A 15,867-nucleotide genomic window follows, 5' to 3' on the forward strand; every position below is an offset into this window, starting at 1 on the left:
TCTGTGTGCATTTTTCAGGAGGATTCATCAGCATGCCATAGATCCAAAGCGATAAGGTTTGGTTTGGTTATGTGATTACGGCAAAGCGTCGAGGGCCTAGCTGCCTGAGGAGAGGAATGCTTTCATGGAGCCCTTTCTAAGGGCAACTGGCTCGTATACACGTTACACATGGGGAGAAACACAAAAACGCTCTTGCAGCCAGCCTGTCCGCGGGATTTGAACCTCGAACCGAACTATCAGTGTTCAACGACTTTACCGCTCGGCTCTCCAAAGCGGTAAACATCACATGCATGAACAATACATATCTGTCACATTGCATAATTTGTTTACTATTGTTACTTCTATGTTACTTTTCCAGTCCCATAGTTAAAAAATTATTGCAGACTATAATATCAGTGTTCTGTACTAGTATAGAACACTATAACATAAGTCATATACAATAGGTGCTACTGAAACATCATCACTGTGTAATTGAAAATTCATAGCATTTAGTATGTACAAGCCAATACTGAAATGGTGCATAGATGTTCAATATCAGTAACTATATTTCAAGAGTAATTCATGTGAGCTGATATTATAGCAAGACAAGTATACAAATGTAAATGGAGTTGGGTTGTGTCATAAATTAGCAAATTAAACCCAGTAAATAGAGAATATTGGTCCAGTGTAAAACTTAAATAAAATTAAATCCAAAACAAAGTAACTAAAATCAAACTAGCGTTTATTCATGGTGATACATTTAAGAATACAAGTTACATTTTAAATTGGTGTTGAGTGGTCATCTAAATATCTGAAAAAACAACGGGAAAAATAATTTGTAAATCATATCTTCTTTAACATATATAAAATTTCACAATTCGCGGATGGGACCCATCATACAAAATATGGATTATTTGCTACAGGGGAAAACAATGACAGGATAACAATCTCGTCGCAGGGAATAATTACTATGCGTAGGGAAAAGCATCTGTAAGAAGAAAAAAAAAATAGGAGATAAAATTAGTCAAAGGCAACCGTTTCGGAGGCCAGGCTCCCCTCCTTTCTGCCGCTTCCAACCGGTAGGACACCGGTCTTCCCAAATCCACAGGTCATTCTTGAGTCAGGAAATAAGCAAGGATTATTGTATCAGTTCGCCTTTCTTCTGTGCAGGTTGTTTAAACGTTCGTCACATCCTCGTCTCCGAAGCTGCTGCCCTCCACGCTGTACCGTAGAAGTGTCATCTTTTTGTCTCAAGAACTTCTAACCGAAATTTCTTTTCTCCGTCTCCCGCTGTCGTCCAAACTGCGCAGCAACTTTTGTACTCGGCGAGATCTTGAAAAAATTGGCGAAGTATGATGATCGGAAGAACGCCAAGCTCAGCAACCCAAACTAACGAAGCATTGAAATCTTCACGGGAAGGGGTTTCCCGACTACCAGAATTTGGCGAACGACGCAGTTCAGTGGTGCAGCCTTCAAGGTCACTATCAACTGAGTCAACCTCCTCTCTGCTGATGTAAGGGGGGAAGCACTAGCCTCGCCCGGGGTGCAACTCCAATATGGCGAGGAACCTATTCGACGACTTTTCACTCCCGAAAACAATCTTCCCATAGAACATTTCTATGCTAGAGATGTCACAGCAAACAGGGTCACGTTTAAGTAAAAACTCCAGATGATGCAGTCCTCAGAACATGTGTTAAAACTCTTGGCAGAAGAATTTCGGGGTGCAGAAAACTCCAGATAAGGAATTCTGAGAAACAAATTCTCAGCCGACAACTTTGGATGTGAAAAATTACAGAGCCAGTGAATAGTTTTTCAACACAATAAACGAATTTAGTGCAGCAAAAATTAAACTATTATTTAACAATTAAGTTCATTAGAATATCAACACCATATAAATTGTTTCTACAGAAGAAATTAAGTATACACACTCATTATCCAGACTGAGTTTCTTTTACAATTGATTTACCTTCCCACCAGTCAGAAAATATGAATTCGATTAACTTTAATAGAAAGAGGGGTAAAAATTAAGTTACCTCAAATAAAATTAAAAAAATTAAATTTACATACCAAAAGTTCAGCAATAAAACTTTGAAATATTAAAAGTTAAACAACCTTAAGGGTCAAAAACCACAAAATTACAAAAACAAGAAACGTAAGTCCCTACATTCAAATTAAAATAAACAACTTCAACTTAAGAAAACTTTTAAAGCAACCAGACCTAAATTTAAAGTTTATAAAAAGTTACAGTTTAAACTTAAAACCAAATTTAAACAACTAAAGCAAAAAATTAATAACTTCAATTACTGATCAAAACTCAATTAAGTAAGTAAATAAAGCTTGAAAATAATAACAATTAATACATAACATCAGTACCTCGATATGGCCTGGTAAGAGTCAGGATTTAAGTTCGATTGCACACCTAACCAGATGAGCCGGAAAGTCTTGAACAAGAAACCCGAGTTCCCTGAGAAAGCTAAGAAAAGCACTTATCCAAGTCTGGTACCTTGAAATACCGCTTGAACATATCCGAAAATTAATTTTACGTATTAATGTCCAGTCGTGGTGCAGGCGTTATAAAGGGATAGGGGTGTCTCCACTAAATATTAGTGGCAGCTGATGTTGTTATTGCATTTCATTATATTTTTATTTGTGTTAGTTGAATTGCATTTTTTTATTTTGCTAATATCCATATTTGATAACAGTAGATACTGAAGTTGAATAAGGACTTTTTTTTACAATTTGTGTTAAACGCATTTTTTATTTTTTAAATTTTCCTTTATGAAATAAAATAAATATGGTTTATTTATTATTTCAACTGTGCGGGTATTTTTGTCTACTATTTGCAGTAGTTTATGATGATAGTATGCAGTGTAATGACTGCTATGCTGCACACTATCATCATAAAAGCCTCACATGCTGCAAAGAGTGCCAAACACTCTTTGCAGCATGTGATGAACTTCGCTTAAACCATATAGAAAGTAATATCCAGACATCTGTAGAAATCCTACTATAATGAAAAGAGTATCTTGAAAGATTCCATAAAAAATGGCAATGATATCAATGTACACTGCGGGAAAAAATTGGAATTCTCTACCTCCCGTTCTACTGGGCCTATTGACGAAATTCAAATTGCTTTTTCATGTCTCGAAAGCGCAACTTATAATAAATATTAGATTTATATACAGCATTGTTCTAATATAGATATTTTGACACAAAATCGGACTTTTTCTGAAATAACAGGTGACAGGTGAGAGCAGGGTCCGGACACCCGGGCGGCTTTCACTGACTATTCGGGTATCGTACTGTCCGCAACTGTCCAGAAAAAGAATATTGCAAACAGGGGCAGATGGTGGAAAACGGGTATTGCGGTTTCCTGCAATAACGATGCTTATTATTCAATATAAAGTTACTTACATCAAAACTTGCTGTTACTATGTTGAATTACCACAATAGTAATACATCGTATTACATTATACATTAAAAATGCACTATTATAACAGTCAACGCAGGGACGATAAATTAATACGTATAATAATAAAATTTCTTGAACTCTACAGATATTGCAGAGCGGTATCCGTCGTCCTTTCAATGCTGCTTTTGGGAAGCAGCACCTGTATTTGCTGCGCATCTATGTTCTGCGCGGTTTGCTTTGCGAGGAAGTCCGCCTTCTCATTTCCCTGGTGCCCAAAATGAGTTTTAATCCAAGGTATGTGGAGTGGAGATGCCGACGATCTAGCTCTCAGGAGTGCTTGGATTTCTGCAATAAGTGGGCTGGGATGATAAGGATTCTTTATTGCAAAGATGCCGATTGGCTGTCGGTGTAAATGCGAAAAGAATTTTTGGCTGTTAGTGGCTGCATAAGACAGCGCATGTTTCTGGGCTGCTGCTTCTGCCTGGAAAACAGAGTTGTTTCCTTTCAGTTTCCCTTTCCATGCTGCGAGTGTATCCCCTTGCCTCTTGGCGAAGAAGCTGCACCCCACTGGTTGCCAAGCTTCGAGCCATCTGTATAAATGCATACTTTTGAGTTATCCTCTCTGCAGGCGATGTGGTCGGTATGCGCATGCACTCCTCTGCCTATTCTGCGGTTTGAACTAGTCGTACTGTTCTTTTTTCTTCAAAGTATGCAGGGATATAATGCTGTCCCCTGTAAAAAGAATGCTGCCTTAATAAGGTGACTTGCGTAATCGCTGCCTCTTGTTCCGCTTTAATGTGAAGGGGCACTATGCCCGCGAGCACTACTGCCGCCATCGTTGCCTTTGTAATGGAAAGTGCATAAGGTCTTTGTATGCTGCTTAGGACTTTCAGTTTCCTGGAGCTCATTGGAGTCGCCCAGACTGCTGCTGTGTAGGTTGCTATTTTTTCAATTACGGTACAGTACAAGATTTTCAAGATGTGCGGTCGGAGACCCCAATCTGCTCCTTTCATCCTCTTTAGATTTTTGGCGACAGCGTGGATCTTCAGTCTAACCACCTTTTAGATGCGGGATCCAGGTGAGTTTCTCGTCTATTGTGAGGCTCAGAAGCCTCAGTTCTTTTATCCTTTTAATTGTGAACCCTGAGTTTTATCACCGGATTTCGGACGACCGTCTGCACCGGCTTGTGGATTACCAGGTATTTTGATTTAGTGTCCGAGATGGTAAGGCGCTTGGTACTGCATAATTTGGGAAGAAGCTCTTTCATTGATGTTCCTCTGAAGCTCATCACGTGTTCTCCCACAGACTACGAATATGGCGTCGTCCGCAAATGCCACCACTTTGGTGTGATCGTGATTTCTGAAATGATATGCCAATTGTTTTCCGTATTTCGATTCTACGGCTCATATTATGCCTAAATTATTATTAATATTAAGTACTTTTCCATTTTGCCAGCGCAAGCCATAAAATCATCAAAAACTTACAACCGATACCAAACGAAATATCCTCGCTGGTAATCTTTTACGCCTCATTTTCAAAGCAAGTCGCAGCCATTTCTTATCAGATTGATTGTTTCTTTCAATACTGGCATACAATTACATAGAAGTTTTACCCAGATAGTTCAATTTTATATCCTAAGGCCATTCGCGGTAATTAAGTGAATTACGATGCAATCACACCACTCACCCGAAGGCGAAAATATTGAAAAGGCAAAGTCAAGGGTTAAATTCATCAATTATAATGAAAATGCACTAGCGAAGTAAAGCACTGCGATTTTAAATAATTTCGGAGTAAGCTATTCGTACGAATTGAAATAATTCTCGCATTTAAACTGGTATGAGATAAGGTCACTTGGGGTCACGTGATAAGAAACGGCGAATCAGGATGTTGTACCATGAAAGCATATAAATTCTTAAATTAATGTCTTTTTACAAATTTATTGTCTTTTTACATAATTGTAAGCGCTATTAAAATGTTCATAACCTTCAAACTAAAAATTTCTTAGAACTAACATTTTTTATGCGTACACTGTGTGTTGTCGCCAATAAAGATTGCTTGGCGAGATTTACGCCGGCGAAACGGAAAAGTACCTATTATTATCATTATTATTATTATTGTGTATTAAATTTTGTAAACTTTGGAAAAAACTTTGAAATTTACTGAGAAATTCAAAAATTTATCTTGGTGCATTTTTTTCAGTTTACGCGAAGAATAATTAACTTGGCGAACTTCTGAATTTATGGTAACCTATTTTCCTTTCCTTTTTTTCATTGTAGACGAGCGGAAAAAAAAGTCATTGTTCATCCCTTCAAATAATTTTAACAGAGTGATAAATGAAACACGCTTTAGAGATATGAGAAACACAAGTTGAGGTTTCGTCAACCGGCTCGGTAGAACGTTGATATAGAACTGTCCCATTTTTTTCGCAGTGTATAAATGGGTAACTTTAAAAAGTTCTGGTTTATTGTTAACAACATTCCTCAACAAACAGGATCAGGTCACAGATAGATATGGATATAGAACTAGATATACCTGCTCGTAATTTTTACAGTTTTATCTTTTCCGCATTGAAGCAAATTAGGCGTTCAGTATAGTTTTTGAAGATAATTAGTAGAAAGCCATACACAAGAAACATTAAAGTGGGATTTCAATTTAAAAAATTACGCAAAACAAGTGTCCGTGGCTGTAAATCGTAAAAATATGAAGCATATGCCAGCTAGAATGCTTCGAGATTATACTCATATTTTAGGATACATAAACGTATTATACGTTTTTCCCTCTCTAAGTATACACGCATATTTCAGAGCAATGCGCTTACGAAGACTTAGAGAAGAAGTTGAAAATAATATTAACACACTGTTATTTCAAATGCCACAGAAAAGAAAAATGTATTTTATGTTTAAATTAGATTAAAAGAAACTGAGATGCGATTTAAGTAAAAAACTTGAAATCGTATAATCTTCCATAAATTACACTCTGAGCGAATAGAAATGTGTATTTTTAGAAAGCTTTTTGCGCCGAAAGAAATTAGAAAATTCAACTTTAAAGTATTTTTCTTCTTTAATGGTAAAAGATTGCGTCATATACTAATTTAATCTACGTACTTAAAAATTAATGAAAGAAAACTGTGGTAAGAAGGAAGTGTTTGGAATTTCTAGTATACAATATATTTGATATAAAAAGAAACAGCACTTATTACTTGGTACATGAAAGTTACATTCAGGGGTATAGAACTGTCCCATTTTTTTCGCAGTGTATAAATGGGTAACTTTAAAAAGTTCTGGTTTATTGTTCTGGTTTATTGTTAAGATCACAATATTAACTCCTTCAAAGTTTCAATACATGCTTTGCTGTTTTTGTTCAACGTAAGTAACATATTCTTCGAGTCAAAATTGGGCTAAACTGAATTTCAAAGCAAAACAGGTTTGTTTGCGTTTCAAGGGAACAGTGACACGTGTTCCTCATCTTTATTAAGCAAAAATAATTCATATCCTTGTTTATTTGTAGGAAATATGTCGCTTAAATAGACAATTAAAATGAATAAATCACAAAATTAGGAAACAACTATAGTATGTATATGCACTAAATAAATTCAAAAAGAAAGAGCCAAAGAGATTTCCAATAATGCTTAATAAAACATCTCAGAATGTGCTATTGGTTTCATTTAGCATCTTTTATTCCACTTAAATGAAGACAAGAAATTGTTGCTGATCGGTAAAATTTAAGAATTTTCAATCATTTATAAATAATTTAATTGTTCTTAAAAACAATTTTGCAATAAGTGTTATTTTATACCGTTAGTATAATAAATAAATAAAGCTCTCATGGTTACGATTAGTGATAAGTAATTTTCTAGTATTCAATAATTTGCGTTGCAAAATTTCCAATTTTTGTTCTTTGTGTCTACTATTTTCTGCATCAAAAAATAAAATATAAATATACTCATTAAATCTATGCAAATTGTAGAACTTTTTATATGTTTTTCTGCTTTTAAATGTGTTCAAGCAGTAGTTATCTTTTTCAAAAAATATTTTTCTTTTTTAGTGTTTCTCTGATCATTCAATTCTGTGTTAAAAAAACAAATGTTCATATGTCAAAGATTTAAAAACTGGTTTTTAAATTAAATTAAGTTCATTTTAAATTAAATGTAATTTTTTTTATGACAGTGGAAGATAGTCTGATTTATTTAATATAGATGTGCTCAACGGCACAGGAATTTACTATTTTCAGGGGGGTGGAGGCGGTCAACCTTTTATTTAGCTGTTAAATATTCAATTTTAGTTTATGAATATAAAAAAAAAACTGTTATTCAAGTTTCGGTATTTGTCAATATTTTCTATACCTTTTTCTTGCTTAATTTATAAGAAAAGTATTAAAAATGACCTAAATAGAAATAAATGCATGTGCACTTTTTAAGTTTTGTAAAGAAGCGGAGAGGGTAGGGTCTTCTAGCAATGGTGAAAGAGGTGCTTGGAATAAAAAGTTTGAGAATTACTGATTTACTGGTATAAATCCTCCCCAATTTGCTAGAATCCAAATGAAATTATTTTTATTGTTAAGTGTTTGTTATGAATAGGCTTACGGTTCAAGTCTTGAAGTGTTTCGCAGGTTGACTATGACCTTCATGTGTTTCATGCAATACCCCCAACCAAGAAAAAACTGAAGGAACTCTTGCGCGCATCAGATCCATTTCCAACATCCTAAGTCCAACTTTTACACCTTAAACCCCTCATGATCTTCGAATATGTGACTGTTGCAAGAATTGGAATATTTTATTTATTTTAAAAGCAATTGCTTCCAACCTTTTACTGCTGACTACATAATATAGCTGCTTTGGAAACTAGTAAGCAGAGAGTTTGTGTTGCCACAAATATTTTTGTAATTTAATCCTCTTTGTGACAAAATATTCCGCCATTTTTCCACCTTGCGCGCATGATATTTTAAAAATGGCTAATGGTACATACTTGAAATTGGATGGAATTCTTTATATGTGCACTATTCTCTAACTGAACCAACAATTTGATGAATATTGAAAAATTTTATGGACGAAAACATTACAAATTTTTTTAATAAAATACATTCTATAAACTCAACTCAAAATAAAATAAAAATTTAACATGAAATTCTTAGAATTTTAGGTTCACAGTAGTTTCCAAATGTTGTAAAAGCTATATATTAAATATGGAATTAAATTATGGAACAGAATGTTTTAAACTGTGCGCGCAAGTTGGAAAAAGGACGAAAAATGTTGTCAGAAAGCGGATTAAATTATAAAACTATTTGTGGCAGCACAAACTTTCTGATTACTATTTCAGAAAGCAGCTATATTATGTAGTCAGCTGTAAAAAGTTGGTAGTAATTGCTTTAAAAAAATAAGTTAGCCCAATTCTTTGCAACAGTCACCTATTCGAACATCTTATGGGTTTTAAGGCGTATGAGTCCCCTTAAGTCCTTACAAGAGCAAAATGTGGAACCTGTCGATGCAATAAATTACACTGATAAATTAATTGACCTTTTAATAAAAGTCAAAGTTTCAATATTGCGTCTGCTAAATTAAATACATTTTCTCTTAAAAACTGTAGCTTGCAAACTATGCGCAAAATATCCCTCATCTTGATAAGTATGGTTTGCTTTGGTTTATTTGTTTGCTGCGAAACACACGAGGTCTCTTTGCCTGAGGAAAGGGATGGCTTCGTGGAAGACTTTCTTTGCGAAAGTGGTTCTACATACGTTACACACGGAGAAAACCATGAAAACGGCCATGCAGTCTGTACGTTCGCTGGTGTTCGAACCCTGGACAGAGCTATCAGTGTTCAACATGTTAGCCTATCGGCCGTTGGTAAAACAGGAGAAGCCCATTTTTTAAAAATTGAGAAAGAGTTAACGATAAGTGATGCAGTTTTTTGCAAGTATGCTCCAGTAACTGCGATAGATGTCGATAAAAGCTTCTGATGATAAAAAAAAAGTTGTTTACTGACAAGAGAAGGTGTTTCACTTTCGAAAACATCAGAAAACACTTAATAATTCAAAGCAATTGTAATGCATTTGTGTAACGCTGAAAATTCGGAAGAAAATTAACATTCAAGTGACAGGTATGTGTAATTGTTTCGGCTTTAATCCATTTGTCAATGTTTGTCAACTGCGTCATTTTTTTATATTATTATTTCTTATTTTTAGCACACTTTTTTATTGCTAAATCAATAAATATTGAATATATTATGCTGTATAGTAATAAATATTGAATGATTTAAAGTAGTTTTTTTTACATATCTTTTTTGTAATAAAAGCGCTTAGTGATTAAATTCCCATTTACTAGTATGATATTTATCACAGACATAAACAAAAAAAGAAAATAAAAATTCAATATGATATCGGTTTTTCTGAACAACCTAACCATTTCCAATGGAAAAGCTAAAAATACATAATGATAAAAATTCCCCCTTGTTAAGCTGGAGACACAGAAATGGATGTCATTTCGAGAGCTACAAGCATATCGATCAGGTCATTCAAAAGTTCTAAATTTTCCTCTTTTGGATCTATATCTGGTGTACAGAATTCCGATATCTGTAGCATGCAAACGACCCCTTTTACAATATGATAAATTTCGATGTACTACTTTGAAACTTAGTCTTATTTTCGGAAGTATCTATATACTTTCGGGAATTCATATTTAATGGATATATGTGGAAACATAAGTTCTAATGCTGCTGAACTGTACTTGGAGGTAAAGGCAATGGTTACATTTTAAGAAATATATACCTTATTAGTTTCAATTAAAAAAAAACTGATTGCCTTTTCCTCCAGTAGAACCTCGATTATACGAAACACTATGTATCGAGATTCATTAAGTCTTATCTGCATGCATTATTAAGAAAAATACTAAACAAATTCTGGTAGTAAAGCAGAAGTATAATGAGCAAAAATTCCTCGAAGTCCTTCCATAGCTAAATGGTTCATTGTAGAAATTAAAATTAGGTGAAACAGTAACGACAGATTAGCAGAGATTTTGAATAAAATGTAATTGATTTCAAGGGTGATCAGACATAGGCTCTTCTTTGTCAGGAGCAAAAATATGTTTGATAAATTCAAAAAGATCGATTACTTAAAAAATCTGAAAGGAGAAAAAAAACCAACTTCCAATCTGCATAGACTTTTAGTAAAACTCTATCAGTTTTGAGGATGATCAAACATAGGTTCATCTCATATTGCAAGAGACACACGCCGATGTAAAATTAGACAAAGCAGAAATTTGTTTTGGCGCAGATTTTGAATAAAACTCTATCGAGTTTGATGGCGATCAGAAAGAGGTCCTTCTTCTTCTGGAACAAAAACAGTTTTTCAAAATGTGAGGAGCATATTTTATTTGGAAAGCAATAGGCGTAATAAAGTAAAATCGAATGTAGCGCCATCTGTTGAGAAAAATGACAATGAAACATGAAACATTACGATATTAGAACTCTGGAGGCGTTAGAAAAGAATGAATTAAATTTATGTTATTATCTAATTTTTGCTAATGTGAAAAAAGTCAAGAAAAACCAGTTTGCCAACTGAAGAAGCTTTATTTTAGCACAAACAAATCAAAACTGTGAATAAATTTCCAGCTAAATTTGTTATCGAAGGTTTCTTTATTTCTCCTTTTTGGGTATAAGATGCGTGTTCCTTGGTCCGAAATATCACCATTCTTTTAGTTTGACCGATATATCTCAAACTACACTGACAAGACATGCTATAAAGTTTCCAAGAATTGTGAAACAAAGTTGAAAAGGGAATCTTTAAAAATCGGAGAACGAATTTTGTTGATATGTGAGAAAATGACCTGATAGTTTAACGTCTGCAGAATCTGTGAAATTTTAAATGTTTTCTTTTATGGTCATTGATTAGGCTTAAAAAAACTTTGTCTTCTCATCAAAGAAGACGTTTCGCTGTTAGAAATAATATTAATAACCTTGTCTGAAAGTTCATATTATAAATCACAACTTCTCAATAACTCGAAAACTCTTATAAAGTGTAGGACGGTAGCTTTATCTCACATCTCTACAATTGTTTCAACACCTTCGCCACAAAGGCGGGAACTCTCACTTCTCCAAAGCGAGAACACACTCCGGGTTTTTCCCATTTTGCACAGCACTGCCTTCTGGAGGCATTTTATACATTTTGCAGTTCATATATCAGGGAGGTAAGACTGAATATTGTCTTCATTTTATTTATCCATCTATCAACTATAAAACTGCACGGATTCTACAGAGCTTAACTTTGTATGGTTTCAAAACTTTGTACTAGTCTTGTATAAATATGTATTGGAAACCTTGCAAAGAATCGTAACTATGAGGAAAATTCGAACACAAATTCATCAAATCAAACTAATTACGCAAATGCATGTCAAAATAAACAAGATATATAATTAATTTGTAGAGACATTAGGTATTTTTGGAAGCAGCCAAAATTGAAAATGAGCAACCGCTTTCCCCGGGAATCGAACCGCGAACCTCTGGAATACGCGCCTACCGTGCAGACCTCCACACCACGAAGGCATGCCAAGAAGGCAGAAGAAATACCTTATCTACTCCCCCTTTTAAAGGGCGACTGAGGTTTTAGGGGACTCAGTCGCCAAATCCTGGGTGTGGAGAATCATCATCCAACACCCTTTTAGTTCGGGCGCCACTGTAGAGACATTAGGTATTTTTGGAAACAAGCAAGATTGAAAAATGAGCATCCGCTTTCGCCGGGAATCGATCCGCGCCTCTGGAATCAATCCGCTTTCAGCGTGCGAAGGCGGGAGAAATACCTTCTAAATTAAAAAGTATGTTTATTTCAGATCCTTCCAATATTATTGCAAATCATTTCTTCCCTTGCCTTTAAAATCATAATATCGCAGTTTTTTTCAAATTTAACTATTATCTACTTGACGATGGCGCTATATTCGTTTACTTTTTGTTCCTCTCACTGATTTGCCTATAAATATGATTGCTGCTTCTTAATCAACCCTTTTGCTGCCTGCGTCAAAAAATTAAGTCTCCCACTGTACGATCGAAACGTTGAAAGTCGCTGTGGTGCACGAGCGTGTTTTGTAATTAAGTCTCTTTTTTTTAGCGAAATATTTCGTTCTTGCATATGTTATTTCTTGTAATATAAACAGAAAATTCTAATACTTATAATTAAAGTAAAATTTTTTAAAATGAACTCATGTGCAATATTAGGGATAATGATTGTATTAGCATATTTAAATTATTTCAGGTCAATAATAAAGTAAAAATCTTATGAATTTAAATATGTGTCTGTTAAATCTTATTGTCATATTTACATATAAAATTTTATGTCCTTTACTACGTGAAACGTTTCTAAATTCTGAACGCGCATGCTAAGCCTCGCAGGTTTTCATTCGTAAAGTAAAATAATAAATAATATTCGTAACAACAAGGGTAATATTTAAGCGATTTCATTCAATAAGGTTTCGCAGCATTCTGACATAATTTAAGCGTATTTAAAATGTCAGACAAAAGCTCCATTTCTGCGTATATAAAATGATACGGTGGGTCTTTGACACTTCACTTCCGTAACACATTTATTATGATCGGCTAAGGGAAGAAAATTGAGTATGTATCATATATGACACGCTGGAAGAGAAGATGTTAAATATTCGGAAATGTTTTCGTTGTCATCATGTTGAAAGTATTTCGCCAAACATAAGAATGTATTTTACCAAATCAGCAAGTTTAATTTAGTAGTATTTTAAGTTCTATTAAATTATTCACTTGCCAGTAACTTTAAACACAGTGTTTTGGAACTTAAAATCTTCTGAAAACTAATATGTACGTATACTAATTTACAATAAAAGTATGTAATGAAAATATAAAATGAAATGCTAGAAGAAATAGCCCACCTTTTTCAGAAGCCTACCTTTGGCTTTGATTACAGCTTCTGTTCGCTACGTTATAAAGATTCTCGCGTGATTGGAAATATTTTGCAAATACTGAAAGTGATGTAATCTGAAAAGAAGTCCACAGTTCTGTTAAGTGGAATAATCGTGGATCCTATTCATGAATAGTTCACTATTCAAACCTCAGATATGCTCAGTTGAATTCAGTTTTAAGATCTTTGGAGGTTTTTTCACGATGCATCCCTCCCGTGACCGATGTGGCAGCATATTATCTTATTGGAAGTTTTCAGAACCTGTAGCATAAATTTGCCGCAGAATGTTAATGATGTCTTTTTACAATTTATATCGAATAGGAAATTCTTCGATTTCTCCCAATATAGCCTAAAGCGACGCCAACTAAAGATATTGTATTCACCATCATACTTCTACCAGCTGTCTAGAGATTATCACATTGTAAGATTGTCCAATAACACCAAACATGTACATATTCCTTTGTTAGAAATAGTTATATCGCGCTTCATTAGAACTAGCGACATTTTATCAGTTTGTAGATACTTAGTGATGACGTCCTGCCATCCAAGAAAAGTGTGTAACTTGATTGGCATCTTCAAGGATCTTCAAATAGATCTTTAGCTGTCAAAGCTAGTACGATGCAAAGAACATCGCTTACTTTTTTGGCACGCGTCTAGGTATCAGCGCTTGAACAGCCGGTCAGTTGTTGGAAAGTGATTCTTGTTTATTGCAGTAAAAACATGCCAACGATAAGGGTTTAGGAACTTGCAAGAATTGCTTTTAGAGACCATAACGTCAGTTGATGGTAGACTTATCTTGCATTTATATATAGTCTAGGTACGCATTTGCCATAGATGTGAAAGAAGTACCCGGCACATCAGCTACTATCGAGCATAAAAAAGCTCATGAATTTGCTGTTATAGTACGCTAATATTTATAATTTGCCTTCTAGAGTCATTAGGTTACTTTTAAAGCAGAAGTGAGGAAAAATGAGCAACGACTCTCAGCGGGAATCGAATCACGGACTTCTGGAATACGCGTACAGCGTTCAGAGCACTACACTACGAAGGCATGCTAAGGAAGGCGGGAGAAATACCTTATATACTCCCCCTTTTAAAGGACGATTGTCGTTTAGGGAACCCAGTCGCCAAATCCTTGTGGTGAAGAATCATCATTCACCACCCTTTAGTTCAGGGCGCCACTGTAGAACCATTAGGTTATTTTTAAAGCAGGAGTGATGAAAAAAGAGCAACGCCCTTGCTGGGAATCAAACCACGGACCTGTGGAATACTCTCCCAGCGTGCAGACTACTACACAACAAAGTCATGCTAAGAAGGCGGGAGAAATACCTTATAGCGTTTTTGAAAATCCATTGAATCGCCTTGTTTATTCAATTTCCGTTAGCCAATGTAATGGTGCATTGCCACTTTTAACACTTCGCTAATCCGATAAGAGCTTTGCCTAAGTAGGTATGGGAATGTTTTAAGGTCAGCATGTGAGAATTAACGGATAATTTTATAAAGGTTTATACGAGAAAAGGATGACAACAAACTTATGCTCACCCATATCAATTCAGCTGGCATTGAAGTTTAATTCAGCAGAGTTTATGGTTAACAGAGATAAAAGAGTAATCCATGCGGTTAAGATTTTATATTTTAATCTACTGCTAATATTGAGTAATGAATAGAAATCGAAGATATGAACAAACTTCTTAGTGCTTATGGACAAGTTTCATTTTGAACAATAATTTTTCAAGAATATTATTGATACATTTTTATATTCTTCTCTTAGGATGTGTGCTATTATAGTGCCAGAACGAACAGCATTTGTTGCTGCCATGCTTTTTGCCGTCCACCCTCTGCATACAGAAGCGGTAAGTATTACTAGCTTTAACATCATTCGTCTGTATAATAGTATTCCGTATAAAATTCTCAGCACATGTATGTAACGTTCCCGGGGTTTCATATGTATATGCTTTGAAGATTTTGCCCCGATCTTGGAAAAGGGGTAATGTAGTACATATTATTTGTATTAATATGACGATAAAAATTATCTATGGTTGGAATATTTTCAATTTTTGCTGCATTTTTTTTTCTGAAACGTTGGGCTGTTCTCACCGGCGGCTGCTTTCTATTGATTTCTTATTTTCTTATATTTATAGCAACCGTATGTCATATGTCAATCACTTGTATCATAATATACAGCAAAATTTACATGTTACGATATAGCAAAATGCATCACCTAAGATTTATTGCCCTAAAAATGTAAATAAGTAAAGATCTATGATATAAATCAGCAAATTATTCAAGCAGACACTTCAGTGCAAAAACGATTTCTGTGGATTTATCGCCATAATGAGGAAAATAAATAATGCACATAAAAAAAAAAAAAAAAAAAAAAAAAAAAAAAAAACAGAGATTTCAGATATTATTAGCGGTCGCTCAAGACGGTTTGTTAAGATTTTTTACCCTCTCACTGGGCTCGTAGTCTACCCGTCTTCTCGTATACTCACGCTTACTAACCCACCCTTTATTTTAACTTTATCGTAAGCATTGTTTTCTTCGTACTTATGCCACATACATTTCAA

At 34.6% G+C, this 15,867-nt stretch overlaps 1 protein-coding gene across 2 annotated transcripts in view; it reads left to right on the top strand.

The window, feature by feature from the left end:
* LOC118198726 (protein O-mannosyl-transferase Tmtc3-like) overlaps positions 1–15,867 on the top strand; it is a 268,461-nt gene that overhangs the window by 60,353 nt on the left and 192,241 nt on the right. For both annotated transcript variants that reach the window (XM_085821740.1, XM_085821741.1), the window contains exon 4: positions 15,072–15,153. In XM_085821740.1, coding sequence (XP_085677866.1) covers positions 15,072–15,153 — 82 coding nt within the window. The remainder of the gene's footprint in view (positions 1–15,071; positions 15,154–15,867) is intronic.

This window comes from Stegodyphus dumicola, chromosome 8, assembly GCF_044657685.1.
Source record: "Stegodyphus dumicola isolate Sdum_Otavi_A_Nest chromosome 8, ASM4465768v1".
Classification (NCBI taxonomy): Eukaryota; Metazoa; Arthropoda; class Arachnida; order Araneae; family Eresidae; genus Stegodyphus; species Stegodyphus dumicola.